Here is a 15583-nt window from a genome sequence, read left to right as displayed (position 1 = left end):
AACGACTGAACGGGGTACTGAAGTCCAAGATGCTGAAAATGACTAGGGAGACAGGGCTCAGTTGGGTACAATGCCTGCAAATAGCACTATTTTCAGTTAGACACACCCTTAGGCCTCCACACAAACTGACTCCATATGAAATTTTGTTTGGGACAGAGCCTAGGATGGGGCAGTACTTCCCACAGCAATTGCAAATACATTATGAATCTGTTGCAAAATATGTGATTGCCCTGAGTAAACAATTGTCTAACATGTGTGCACAAGTTTTCTCTTCCATTCCAGATCCTGACTCCCTAGAGGGAAGCCACACTCTCAAACCTGGAAAGTGGGTGGTGGTCAAGAAACACATCAGAAACGCCCTCGAACCACAATACAAGGGGCCTTACCAGATGTTGCTGACTACCCCGACCTCTGTGAAACTTGAAGGGAGGCTTACCTGGATCCACGCCTCACATTGTAAAAGAGTAAAGGCTGTCCCGACGACCCTGGAACAATAAGCCATGAGGGTCCACCCAGTGGCGTACATAGAGAAGTAAGGGCCCCATAGCAAGAATCCAACCAGGCCCCACACAGGACAGAATGGTTTCCGCCTAAACCCCTTTTAATGACCCCTGGACCATTTTTTCCACTGCCTCGTTTGCTAAAAGTTGTTTCTTCAGAGGGTAGAATCCTGACCAAGTTTTCACCTCCAGTAGAAGAGAAAATAATCCCAACTACTACTGGGCCCCCTCTTGCCGTGGGCCCCATAGCAGTCGCATGGTCTGCCGCTATGGTAGTTACGCCCCTGGGTCCACCTACTTATAACTTTGACTGTAGGCATATCAGCAGTGTTCACGCCACTGGGTGATGAATGGGACAATTCATTGATACGGCACCATTAAATTCTAGTCCATGGGTTGAATGAGACTGAAACTCAGAGATTGTTGGATCTGTACCCACAGTCCCGTGAGCTCATCCAGTATGCCTTATGTTGCAATACCCCTGGAACTTTCTGAACTGATTGACCTGTCTAACTCTACTATGTTTCTCACTAGCATATACCGAGTTAAATCCAGAAAAGATAAGGACAGGTAAGTGTCCTTACCTGTCGCAAGGTGGGCAGATGACCCATGGCTCATGATAAACAGATCAGGACCCTCAATAGATTATAGCTCTATCCTCTGGCAAGAGGGACACTGGGCTAATGTCACATGTTTTCCTAGCTGGACATACTGTTATTGTCTCCAAGTACAAACCAAAGGTATGACATTTAGTCCGCAAATACACTCAGGTTGCAATGACTCAAAAACAGACAACCATGTGCAGTGTATTGGTGTAGATGCTGTGAACGGAAAAGATCTACCCTGTAACAACCATACTGTACAGGACCTTATCACAGGTATATTAGCTAACAACACCGAAGGTCAGTTGAAAGGATATGAGCTGGCGAAAGGGATAACATTTGCCAAATTAATTACCCAATTATTCAATAGCACAGCAGTGGCAGTTCCAGAAGACATATACTTAGTTTGTGGACACAAAGTGTACAAATGGTTATCCAAGAATGTCACAGGACTGTGCACCATCGCCAGGCTTACTCCTGCTGGCTTTATAGTACCACACTCTGAAATTGACATAAATGCTATTCCTAAACACACCTTGTACCTCAGGGCCAAAGATAACACACCCAGACCAAACGGTAAGCCACATGTTGTAGAAATGAGCATTTCCAATAAAATTCTTGGTAGCTTTTTCATATATCCCATGATAGTGCAGATGTGGGATCATTTGGTAGTGGCAACTGATTATCTAGATGATCAAATATAGGAAGTGATGAGACTAATGAATACCTCGAACAGTGTGCAAAACCAGTTGATCATTGTCATCAACCAACACACATTAGTTATAGACTATGTTACAGCTAAAGGTGGAGGTATGTGCCAGGTTGTGGGACCCGCTTGTTGCCATTACATAGACCCACAGGGTAATTTGCAAGTTAAGGTGGGTCTAGAGAAAATGGCGGATCTAAGGGATAAATGGCTGGATGCACATAAAGCTGATATGGTGGTCTGATACCTTCTCTTTCCTTAACTCCGACAACTGGTTTAAAGGTATTGGAGGTTGGCTCATGGGAATTGTCCAAGTAATATTGCAGGTAGCCCTAATAATATTGGTGATATATGTAGTGATTAAGCTTGCTCTTACTTGTGTGACCCGCCTTTTAAAAAAGAATGAAGAAAACTGATGAATACCCTATCATGCTTCTCTACGATGAGGAAGAACAGAAGGAAATATCGCTCAACACAGCTCCCCCTCCTCACTAAGATGCCTGGCTGAGATAGGGTGAGATGAATCCCAGGGTGTTACCACAAGTCTGATTAACCAGGAACTTATCTATTAGGGATAGGTTGTCCCCACTGTGGGTGAAGAGGATACGAATGGTATGCCAGGGGATTCATTAGGTAAGGGAAAGTCTACAATCAAGTTTCCAAGGGGGGACTGTTATGGACTAATGATACAAAATGGATACTTGCTTGTTGAGAACTATACTGTAGTTAAAATGGCAGTCAGGTACCCAGCCAATGCCTATAACAAGAATCTTGCTCTTTGCTTTAACATGTGTCAAAAGACGGTTTCCGTTCAGCTCAAGCAAGCAGCTTCACCCACCAGCAAGTGGGGAGGGAACTTCCTCTTGTCATTGATGTGACAGAAAATACAGAGTTTATAGCCAATAGAAAAGATACACGCCACCTTACACCCCCACTCCTTTCCATCCTATATACTGTCTGCTGTTCTCCAAATAAACCAAAGATCCTGTTATAACCCAGCTGTGTGTTGTCTCAGCATTGATCTCTCGGTATACGTATACTTTAACATTAATTCATTTGGAGCAGTACATCAACCGAACTGGCAGCTTGACCAGAACCAGAACAGTCCTAAGGAGTTGAATGGAACGGCAGCACACGTGGGTGACCCCCACTCAACAAGGGAACTTGAGTCCCCCATTATTGTGATTGTTGAGGTCCCCAGTGGTTAGACCCCACCGATCAGACACTTATCCCTATCCACACTTAAGTCTTTGTCTTGGGATAACCCTTTTAACTGTCTAAAAAGGCTATTCCTAGCAAGAACATTTCTAGTCTTTCCACAGGATACATGATAAATATGTAATCACAGGGGGATCACTGCTGGGACCCCCACCAATTACTAAATCAGGGATCCCAAGTCCCCTTTTCCAATTATGGTGGTAAGAATCCAGATTCCAGAGGAGCAGCATTGTGAAGAAGAAAAGTCCACAAGTCCTTCAGAACATAAGAAAGAAGTCTCCCCTGCTTTACACTGGGCAACAGTGCTTATATTCAAACAAACCAGTCACACACCAGTGAGACAACCCTTTTAACATTCTTCTCTAACAATCATGTTATCACTATTCTTATAGTTTTATAAGAATAGAAAGGCCAAAGATGTTTTACCTCCAATAGCTTCAGATTGTCTAGGTCCAGGGATGGCTCTGAGGTTGCAGCTTCCATCATATTCATACTGTGAAGACCTTGTTTACGGTCTTCTAAAGAAAGAAGATTAATGTTTAAATGAAGGAAGCAGTACACTACACTTACAATCATATTAAGGGTCCATTCACACATCCGTAGTGTATTGCGGATCCTAAATTGCGGACAAGAATAGGACATGTTCTATATATTTTGGGAGCCGCGGACCGGAAGATCGGGGCCGCGCTCCGGAAATGCGGACAGCACACTGTGTGCTGTCCGCATCTCTTCCGGCCCCATAGAGAATGAATGGGTCCGGATTCATTCTGCAACGTTGCGGAACGGATCCAGACCCATTCTACGGAAGTGTGAATAGACCCTAACACAGGATATAAACCTTAAAGGGATTGTCTCACTTCAGTAAATGTAATATATCAGGCTGGTTTAAAATCTGTAAAAAAACACAGATGGGCGCACCATAGGGTAATTCTGTGGGTATATATTGATATACGGAGAGAGATGGTAAGGCTCACCTTATATGGTTGTGCAAGGATAGGCACAACACTATTGTAGGTATTATCAAACAAGCCTGGATGTCTGGATAGGGCGGTCTGCAGCCACGGGATCACAGAAGATCTTCAAACGGAGAAGCCTGGAGCCCCCAAGAAGATAATAGTATAAAGGAACAAAAACACGTCCCACGGCGCGAATTACCGTCAGCCAGTCACCAGGATCAAGAAGAAATCTTTTTAATGCAGCGATACAACGCGTTTCGGGGAATCACTCCCCTTCATCAGGTACACAGAGCTGCACAAAGTAACAGCACAAGGCTACACATATTTATACTTACAAACATACCGCCCTTAAAGGGTCACAGGGTCAGAAGGGAGGAGATTTGGGTGTTGCCTAAATGATCAGTGGCAAATATAATGTGCATATCTGCAAGCTTGCAGATATGCACATTATATTTGCCACTGATCATTTAGGCAACACCCAAATCTCCTCCCTTCTGACCCTGTGACCCTTTAAGGGCGGTATGTTTGTAAGTATAAATATGTGTAGCCTTGTGCTGTTACTTTGTGCAGCTCTGTGTACCTGATGAAGGGGAGTGATTCCCCGAAACGCGTTGTATCGCTGCATTAAAAAGATTTCTTCTTGATCCTGGTGACTGGCTGACGGTAATTCGCGCCGTGGGACGTGTTTTTGTTCCTTTTCACTTCAGTAAATGGCATTTATCATGTAGAGAAAGTTAATACCAGGCACTTACTGATGTATTGTGATTGTCCATATTGCCTCCTTTGCTGGTGTGATTCATTTTTCCATCACATGATGGCCAGGACAGTGGGAGTGCACATAGGAACACATGCGCAGTAGTTCCAATCCTGGCCACCTCATATCTGCGTATAATACTATGGAAAAGTGAATTAAGCCAGCAAATGAGGAAATATGGTAACAACACAGTAAGTGCCTTATGTTAACTTTTTTTTACATGATAAATGCCATTTGCTGAAGTGAGACAACCCCTTAAAGCTGGCCATAGATTAGTTATTTTTACCTTCTAAATTAAAGGGTTTCTACCACTTCGGTGTCACATATTTAGCTGTCAGACACTAGCGATCCGCTAGTGTCTGCTCTGCCCAACCATCCTAATATAATTGCTTTGGGGGCAGCCGTTTTGCTAAAAAAAGAACTTTTATTAATATGCTAATGAGCCTCTAGGTGCTATGGGGGCGTCATTAGCACCTAGAGGCTCCGTCTACCTTCAGAAACTGCCGCCGCCCAGCGCGTCCCTCCAGCCCGCCCATCTCCTCCTGAATGCGATCCTCCTTGTGAGCGCCTGTATTCGGCGCATGCGCAGTGAATGTCTGACAGCTTCCCTGCTCAGACATCTCCACTGCGCCTGTTCCTCGGAGCACTATGGCGTCATCGCGCAGGCGCAGTGGAGATGTCTGAGCAAGTAAGCGGTCAGACATTCACTGCGCATGCGCAGAATACATACGCTCACAAGGAGGATCGCATTCAGGAGGAGATGGGCGGGCTGGAGGGACGCGCTCAGCGGCAGCAGTTTCTGAAGGTTGACGGAGCCTCTAGGTGCTAATGACGCCCCCATAGCACCTAGAGGCTCATTAGCATATTAATAAAAGTTCTTTTTTTTAGCAAAACGGCTGCCCCAAAAGCAATTATATTAGGATGGTTGGGCAGAGCAGACACTAGCGGATCGCTAGTGTCTGACAGCTAAATATGTGACACCGAAGTGGTAGAAACCCTTTAAATTACCCATTTATGGCTGTAAGTTGTAATTTATTCAAGACAACGAAAACCATGCTAGATAACAACAGAATTTTGTGAAAATTTCGATATGACATGATATTTTTCAGTAGTTGTCTGGAACATTTGTTCGCAATACTTATAAGTGCTTATGCCAAACCATTGATGTGCACCTGAGGAATAGAATTCCAATGCAGGTTATAGCGCAACGCAGAGATCGATTGTCTGTTTGTCATTTTAAGTTATGACAAGGAGCAACAACCTTTATAAAGCAAATATGACGACAATGTGCAGACTGGAGAATCTAGAGTTTGACCAGTGTAAGGCCTAGTTCACACGAACGTATGGCTTTTATAGTTTTTTGCGATCCATTTTTCACGGATACGTTGTTCCGTTTTTGAGTTCCGTTGTGTTTTCGTTTCCGTTCCATTTCCATTCCGTATGTCCGCAAAAAATAGCCGTATGGTTTCAGTTTACAATCTGTTTTTTTGCGGATCAGAAACGGAATATAAAAGGTTTGACATCATGAGTTTAGGCCACATCCGTTTTTCACTCCCCCTATTTAACTTCATGTGATAGTTGTGACTCCATTTTCATCAGCTTGTTTCAGCATTGAGAGCGTATTTGGAATCCTGTGTTTGGCAGACATTGGTTTCTGGCTACAATTTTCTGCTGTATCATGGCTGAGGAGGAACTGGTTCTCTTGTTCTGGCTGCTTTCTCGGGACTTCGAACCGCAGCCAACTATGCAGAACGTGGAACCGAGGAGGAGGAGGCAGTGGGTTCACCCTATTGTCTCAGCGGCACAGGAAGGGTCATTTCCACACGCTGTACATGGATATGCGAAAGCATTCTGATAAATTTCATCGGTTTTGTCGTATGTCTGTGAACAGCTTTGACTTGTTGTTAGCGACTCTGCACACCGTGGCCTCTACCAGGACACAAATCTGAGGCGCTGCATTTCTCCAGAGGAACGGCTCATCGTTACGTTGAGGTATGCATAGTTTATGTTATAGAATGTGCATGGTATTACATGTTATTAATGTTATCATGTTGTTATATGTGTCATAGTGTCGCGCCAAAGTGTAAAATGGAAAATAGAGAAATAGTAGTGTAGACGGGCACTCTATATCAGGAGACACACACATGTAGATATAGAGTGCACGTCTGCACTACTATTTTTCTATTTTCCATTTTATCTGACTGGGTGATTCAGGCTAGATGTCAAGCACCTATACATATTTACAGAGCGGGTGACCAACCACTTCTTTGGTTAGATTAGTTGTAAATGGTGGTTGTTATAGTAGCTAATCTTTCTTTCTTTTATTTTTAATTTTTTTTGGGCAACAGGGAATTCATTTGTATGTCTGCATTTTGAGTTCCTGCTGGGAGTCCCGATGATTTCTATGATAGTTCGTCAAACATGTGATGTAATTAGGCAGCGACTCAGGGAAGCGGTGATGCCAATGCCCAAGGCTGAGGATTGGATCCGAATTGCTGAGGGTTTTTATGGTGATGCGCAGTTTCCAAACTGCATTGGGGCACTGGATGGCAAACACATTCGTGTTAAGAAGCCGCCTCACTCAGGGTCCCTGTACTACAATTATAAACAGTATTTCTCTGTCGTGCTAATGGCCTTGGCTGACAGTAATTACAAGTTTATAATTGTGGATATTGGGGCATATGGGAGCACTGCAGATGCGCGCATTTTCAGTGCTTCCAGAATGTGTGAGAGACTTCAAGCCAACCAGCTTGCCCTACCAGAGCCCAGATTGCTGCCAGGTTCTGCGGGACCACCGGCTCCATTTGTAATTGTGGCTGATGAAGGGTTTGCTTTGGCACCACATCTCATGCGACCCTTCCCCAGACGCAACCTGGATAACAGCAGACATATCTTCAACTATCGGTTGAGTAGAGCTCGTCGTTATGTTGAGTGTGCGTTTGGAATACTCACACAGAAGTGGAGAGTATTCCTGTCATCCTTACAGATGGCACCGGAGAATGCCACCCGGGTTATTCAAGCGTGTGTGATCCTGCATAACTTTGTCAGGATTAATGATGGTCCCGCAGAAGTTGATGAATTGGAATCTGGTACATCTTCATCAGGAGGATTGGACCAGACCCTTCACGGACGACCTGGAACTGCAGCCCTTGCAGTTCGGGCCCTCTATGAAGAATATTTTTCAAGTCCTGAGGGAGCAGTGCCGTGGCAGATGGCGTAGTTCATGGCAGAGTGTAAATTAATCTGGACTCTGGTAATCCTAGTAACTTTATTTTCCTATTTTTTTTATTTTTTTTTGGTGGTGGGGTTATATGTTGATAGTGTAGGGACTCACAAGACAAAGAGGACCGTTGACGTGGGCTTGTGGGCTGGGGTTATATTGTATAAATTGTCAAATAACATTAGTGTAGTCGAAATTGGTAAATTAGGCCATTTTCATGACTACAGAAATCTTATATTTGATTGTCTACAACAACCCTCTAATACCTCGTAAAAAACATAACTAAATCGGACCTATGTTATCATTGCATATGCACCCATATGTTGCAATACTTATTCCAAACTTGTTGTTTTTCCATAGGCATGCAGAAGACTTCAAGATGCTGTCCAAGGTCCCGGATTCAGAGATTATTCAAGCACATACAACATGTTTCGAATAGATGTTGAATATGTTTTTTTTGGGTCAAGCTGGTCTCGCCATCCTGTGTCCCTGCAACTGTATACAAACTACAATTCCCAGTCTGGGTTGATATTCTAGAGCTCTTAGGGCATGCTTGGAGTTGTAATTTTTTATACAGCTGGATGGCGGAAGGGTGAGCAGCGTTGACTACGTATATTGCCAGCCCTAGTTATAATGATTCACCAATAAAAAGATGTGTATGACGTTTGGAGTGTAGTGATATAAATAATACATGTAATGTTGTATATCGTAAAAATTTTGATAGTTTGCAAATAAAAGGCTAGGGATTTTTGGATTCTTTGTTTATATTTAGAACAAACATTTCCCAAGTAAAAAATAAAAGTGCTTAATATTCAGCAATAAAAAACATAATAAGACATAACATACAAATTAAAGTTGGGTTAATTCCCGCATAAAACGGCCCTGTGTGCTAGGGCCAGCCACATTAGGTGGTGGTGGGTATCTCATCCTTGGTACAGGACAAGGGAGGGCGAGGGCCAAAATCTGGTTCTTGCAAAAATAGGGGCTGTGAATATGTTGGTTGGATGGGCTTCTGGTAAAACATACTGGGCCCAGGTTGAGCTGGTGTGCCACTGCTTATTGTTAAAGCACGATAATGGACATTATGGATGGCCCGCACTAGCTCCACTTGGTCCATAGGGCTTTTTAAGATGTTGGCTACAGTAGCCATTACCGAAACAAAAATGTCTTGCTTTTCATCAGACAATGGTTCTATAAGTGGCGCTAGGCCACTGAGCATTCGCTCTTCTTTGCCCTCAGCCCTTCTCTGCCTTAAATACTTGAGCACCTGACTTTCTACAATGGCTCGAGTATTTAAGGCAGGTTCAGGAGGCTGTGGTGCGACCCTTTTCCGCCGTGTTAGTCTCCTTAATAAAGGTTCGGGGCTCGACTGAACCTCAGCCCCAACCTCCACAGCAGAGGACTCCTCCCTCTCTGTCGGATCCAACTGTTGCGATAGTTGTCGCTCTTCAGTGGCCAGAGAAGGGGAATCCTGGGGAGCAGCCACACGCTCCTCCTCACTGGTGGTCGACTCATGGCCCCTCTGCTCTTCCAGGCTGTCAACGGTGCTGTGGAATGAGAGAGTAATGTAAATAACATTGGTATATATATATATATATATATATATATATATACATTGTATGAACATATAAGCCACATTTCACAAACCACACTGGATGACACAGGTCCAGTAGACGTGTCACATATTGATTATCAGGATAGCTAATCAATATGAAAAGGCGGAGATCCTTATTATATAATATAGACCTGCATTACCGGTAAAATGAGAACTATTTTACAAAAAAAAAAAGCCACTACAAATATATTTGGGGACATTTCTAAGATAACATTGAAAATAATCTATACATTTCATACTCAAGGCCTAAGGTCCAGCATTGGTTTTAAGAAACCCAACTGCCGGGTATAAATATAGGGCTTCTTTCGGACGCCTCTATCGCCACTTTTCCCCATGGCCTGGACTCGTTCCCGGCGGAACTGATCCCGGCACGACTGCCAGCGTTGGACTGTAGAAATATAACATAACAACAATTCTAACTTAAAAAATGTCATCACACGTATAAAATCACATCACCAAATATGGTTACTACTACATTAAAACCAGCAAATACTTAATTTTGTATACCATATACAGGATTTTCTATATTCTTAGGCTGAATAACCTTATGTTCACATCACTTCACAAACTTCTTGTTTCTATTGCTGTAAGTACTCCATCCACATGGACTGCGCTTGACCAGTACACAAAAAAATGATGAACTAACCCAGCTTCAGTGATCCCAGCCAACAGAGAGTGAGGAACATTTTGGAATAATATGCAAGCATGGCCACCACTGCGAGATAGCTGGGTTGTTGTAACCCGGTAATCATAACAGGCCTTTAAACATTATTCAGACGTGATATTTTTACATTACAGGGATACACAACATGAAGCTATAAAGCAGTTTAAAATGTATACCTCTAAGCATGTCCACACATAAAATATATATCAGACTGCAGCAGGCCATGATTATAATTGATGTTTTACTACAGCAGGTGAGCCACCGGTGGCCATGGCTGATGAATAATCAAACAATATATAGCGCTGAGCACTTTCACATTTAAAAAACAAGTGGTACACAACATCCTCATGGTGCCCATTAAAATAAACAGATACTGATTTACCTGCTTCTCTAATATACCCCAATATACACCATTTCTTGACAAGTAACAATTATATTATAGGCATTTTATACATAAAACACATCAACATGCGTTCTCATACCTAATTTTCGCAGTTTGGAGGAACTGGCCTTCTCCCACGGGTCACGGGTCACCTTGTCCCATGCCCGCTCCTTGCAGATGCGGTTGTGATATTCCTCTGTTCGAGTGTCCCAAAGCAGGAGATGTTCCTGGATCAGCAAGATCAACTTTTCAACATCCATGTTGAGATGCTGGTATCTTGCAAGGCAGACAGGCTGGGGCCGGTTTCAGCACCTGCACATGTGCTCTTGGCAAAGTTTGTAAACACACAACACATGGCTAAAGTAGGCTGGGCCTAGCATTTCTAAATTAGTGATCCGCAAAAAAACGTATGACATACGGATGTGTTCCGTATGCATTTAGTTTTTTTTGCGGACCCATTGACTTTAATGGAGCCACGACCCGATTTACGGCCAAATATAGGACAAGCTCTATATTTGTACGGAACGGAAAAACGGAAATACGGAAATGGAATGCTTATGGTACACATTCCGTTTTTAATGCGGAACCATTGAAATGAATGGTTCCGTATACGGAACACAAAAAAACAGCCCGTACACTCGCAAAAAAAAATAAAACGTTCGTGTGAACTGGCAGGCCTAAGCTTTAGTGAGCAGCACTTCTTCAGGTCATTGCGTTAGGATGCAGGTCAAATAGCATACCCCATATATAATACACACAGGTCAGTATTCAACAAAGTGCAGTGTTTCATACAAAAATCCTCCAGGCACACTGGCAGATACAGGAATTCTCACTCCAGCCCTTGATAAATAACTTGAGGGGTATAGTTTCCAAAAGGGGGTTACTTATTGGGGTTTCCACTATATGGGTACAGGGTCTCTGCAAATGTGATGTAGGGGCTGAAAACCATTCCTGCAAAATCCACACTGCAAAGGCCTAATGGTGCCCCTTTTGAGCCCTGCTGTGTGCCCATAGAGCAGCTTATGTCCACATTTATGGCATTTCCGCACCCAGTAGAACTTGCCTATCAATTAAAGTAGTGTAGTGCGAGTTTCAGATGGCACCAGCTGGACACAAGGCACCCAAAAACTATTCCAGAAAAATCTGTATATATTTAATACTTTGAAATACTGTGTTGTTTCTTCTATATTGAGTTTTTACATATCTAGAGATGAGCCTTGTGTCATTCTTCATTTAACAAATAAAATAATCTGTGAATAGAAATAAGAAGGTTGGAATAGTTCGCTAGGGATAAATACGCTGTCGTAAAATGCTGTATAGGCACACAGCAGGGCCCAGAAGGGAAGAAGCGCCACATGGTTTTTGGAGGGCAGATTTTGCTGGAATAGTTTTTGGATGCCATGATGCTTTTAAAAGAGACCCAGAGGTACCCCTAGTGGAGACCTCCTAAAAGTGACCCCATTTCAGAAACTGCACCCCTTCAGAAATTTGGGTGTAGCGAGCACTTTGACCCCACAGGTGTATCTTAGAACTTATACCTAGAACTTATACCGTTCTAGGTTTTGGCAGCACCTGGCTGTCCTTAAATAGGCAGCAGGGCTGAGCAGAGAGGTCTCTGTTTTTGGGATCTGAGGCTTTGTGCCGTGCTGGAGGGCTGAGAGCCACATGGTGAGGAAACAGGCCCCCTAAAGCCTTCTGTGGACTATTGGAGGCAGAACTGCCAGCAAGGTGACTTGTGTTATATGAACTTTCCATTGTGTGTCAATTAACACCAAGACTGCAAAGTTACGTGCTGTTTTGTGCAATTGCCTCAAGTGTGAATAAACACTGACGTTTTGAGTTAAGAACTTGTATTTTGCCTCTGTACTGCGCCCACTTATCCTATCTGCCAGAGCGAAACCCCCACTATATATATATATATATATATATATATATATATACATACACACACACAATGTCTACACAGCATAAGCTAAAGATTTTGAGAAAACAAATGCAAATAATTTTATTACAATTACAGAGGAACATACAAAATCAAAGTGAACCAGGTATACTTTTAATATCCAGTGTTACATACCTCCAAATAATCTGTATAGAAAGAAGAAGACGGCAATCACTACAGCCAGGAACAACACAGAAGTAAGAGCAATAATTACTGTCATCTCACGATGATCCCAACCTGTGTGAGCTTAATAAAGAGAAAAATGCATGTTATTCTACATTGTACACATTATTTCTGCGGTGAAACAAGCAAAAAGCTGAAATGCATATGTAGCTGCTTAATGGTATAGAAATTAATGAGTTGGGCTAGTGCAGTGGTGACTGGCAGGCACGAGAGGCGGCACTCAGAGCCCTCTCTGTGGCACCTGCACCCTGGAAAAAGTCTATGGTGTACCAATATGCTTTACACTTTTCCTGCCATTCACCAGCATAAGACGCACTATGAACAGCACAGGCAGTGCATTGAATGTAGGCAGGCTATTATAGCTAAATGATAAAGTACATGGAAGATATACTATATTGGACTGTAGTATTCAGGTTAAATTGTCGTGTTGGCACCTTGTGATAAATAAGTGGGTTTTAGGTTGCAGTTTGATCACTCGGTCTCTAAAAGGTTCACCATCACTGGGCTAGTGTATATATCTGCTTTTTTTATTTCACTACGTGTGAAAGCATAATCTACTATGATTTCCTATGCAGAGGGACACAGTTAAATAACTTATACATATATATATCTTTATACATATATTTTTTGATAATAGTAGTCAATGGCCTATGTATATAGTGACATACCTTGTTGAATAGATAAGCAAATTAATTGTAAAATCTAATTTGTTAGGAATTTCCCAAAAGATTTGGGGTTGGGCACAGTCCTAGGAGACCGCAGAGTTTCAATTTTGGCACTTTCAATTAGAACAAATCGAATCTGACGGCTCATTCGACTGAATCGGACCCGAAATGAATTTTGGGCCATTAACGCATCAGTCGCTTTTGTTGGAGGTATACCTCATGGAATACTCCACAAGTATACACTTTGTACATGCATTACTTTCCTTATCTTGTAGTCCAGAGCTGCATTCACAATTCTGCTGGTTGCTACTGGTCAGTAGCCATATTCCTAACATTGCTGCATTGCATTTAGGGAAGGTTGAAGGGATATTCCCATTGCAACTATTCATGGCAGTGACCAGAATACCCAGTGTATGCAGCGGTCAGAGACTAGCGTTACGAGAAGAAACCTAAGCAGGCTGTGCTGTTTCCGTAATTTCACTTCTATATGAGTTACAGAAACAGCATAGCAGAGCTCGCTATCAAAAAGGTATACGTGTGTATACAATTGGCATATGATCCATGTGTTTTCCTTAGTGTGTCCAAAGGTCATAGTAAATTGCATCTCTCTAGGAAAGAAATGTCACCATGGCACACAGTCATTAGTTGTTGCAAACCACTATTTTATACAGCACCGGGAGAAACATAATGTCAGTATTATTTCTTAAAAACCAAAACCATACTTGACATGCCAAGTCTTAAAATGAAGAATGTACGCTGGGGCAATATGACAAGGGAGTGACTATTTGTGTTCCAAGTACACATTACAGCAAAGTGTTCCTGGCTCCAGACTGTTCGGCTGTTCCCCATTCAGGAATCCCAAATAATAATACAAAGGAAGCGTCCAGGAAGGAAATCTGGTAATGAGGATATTTGTGTGAAATTATCTGATGATCTGGCATTGAAAAATTACACTATGACGTTGGCATCTGAGCATCTGCTGGCACAATATTAGTGTAAAAACCCAATATCATAGTAAAATACTGTATATATACCAGGAAACTGGTGGACATAACATCAGAAATCTATCCCATCTCCTGGCTGGGGTAGATGTCAGTTCTGGTGCACAGACAACCGAAGATGTCACAAATTTACTTCCATGCAGAAAAAATGCAAGTACCCTTAAAGATCCTTTGGTTCAGACTGATGCCATTATACATTAACGTACACTTTTTATTTTACCAGACTCTGCAGTATAAAAAAAGCGTGGTGTGCTAAGCTTTTGTATCCTTTTTTTTCCTAACAAATATACGTTAATCGGATGGCAATCAAGTTTTATGCCTCCGCTTGACATATACATTGGGGGGAAAAAAAAGATACAAAAACACAGCACACCACATTCTTGTACCCTGCAGAGTCCGATAAAAAAAAAAGTATATGTTTTATTTTACAATGGAACTCTATGGTAAAAGGATGCCACTGTATGATATCAGTCTGAGACATCCGTTTAACGTATAAGTTTTTTGTATACGGTACGTTAAACGGATGGGAAAAATGTGATGTGAACCCAGACTTAACACAGACACAAAGGTTTTGAGATTTGCTGGCTTAGAGCAGATAGGACCATTACCACAAGGGAAGGCTCTCCTCAAGGAAGGCTCTCCTCAAGGAAAAGAAAAGAGACTTTAAATCTGGAAACAAGGAGAAGCCTAAAACTGTGCAGGGGGAGCGGAGAAGAAAGATCAGAAAAACCATGGAAAAACCATGTACAGGAAGAAGATGGAGGACCAGCCACAGCAGAATAACACACGCAGGGTCTGAAAAAGCCTGAAAACCATCTTAGGTCACAAACTGGATCAAATCCAGACTGCAGGTGACTTGGGGTGGGTTAATGAGTTGAACCAGTTCTTCAATAGGTTTGAGCAGATACCCCCCCCCCCGACCCAATCCCCCATGCTGCTACAAACCCCCCACTTTCTTCCTCCACCACTACCATCACTGCCTGTTCACCTTTCAGCAACCTACCACCACTCTCCCCCCCCTACACCAGAGAACTCTATAGTTCGCCCACCTTGTCCTTCACCACACTCTAGGTGAGGAAGGAACTACAGAAAATCAAGGTGTGTAAAGCTGCAAGACCAGACGGCATCAGCTCCAGGCTCCTGAAGTGCTGCTCAGACCAACTGTGTGGCATTAT

At 42.8% G+C, this 15583-nt stretch overlaps 1 protein-coding gene across 2 annotated transcripts in view; it reads right to left on the bottom strand.

Annotated features, from left to right (window-relative positions):
* The window catches only part of BMPR2 (bone morphogenetic protein receptor type 2), a 223286-nt gene that overhangs the window by 88856 nt on the left and 118847 nt on the right, over positions 1–15583 (bottom strand). The window contains exons 4-5 of one of the 2 annotated variants that reach the window (XM_044302643.1): positions 12695–12805; positions 3453–3544 (exon numbers count right to left, since the gene is read on the bottom strand). In XM_044302643.1, coding sequence (XP_044158578.1) covers positions 3453–3544; positions 12695–12805 — 203 coding nt within the window. The remainder of the gene's footprint in view (positions 1–3452; positions 3545–12694; positions 12806–15583) is intronic. The other variant, XM_044302644.1, reaches the window with a different exon arrangement.

Source organism: Bufo gargarizans, chromosome 8, assembly GCF_014858855.1.
Source record: "Bufo gargarizans isolate SCDJY-AF-19 chromosome 8, ASM1485885v1, whole genome shotgun sequence".
NCBI lineage: Eukaryota > Metazoa > Chordata > Amphibia > Anura > Bufonidae > Bufo > Bufo gargarizans.
This window is presented reverse-complemented; position numbering and strand designations above follow the sequence as displayed.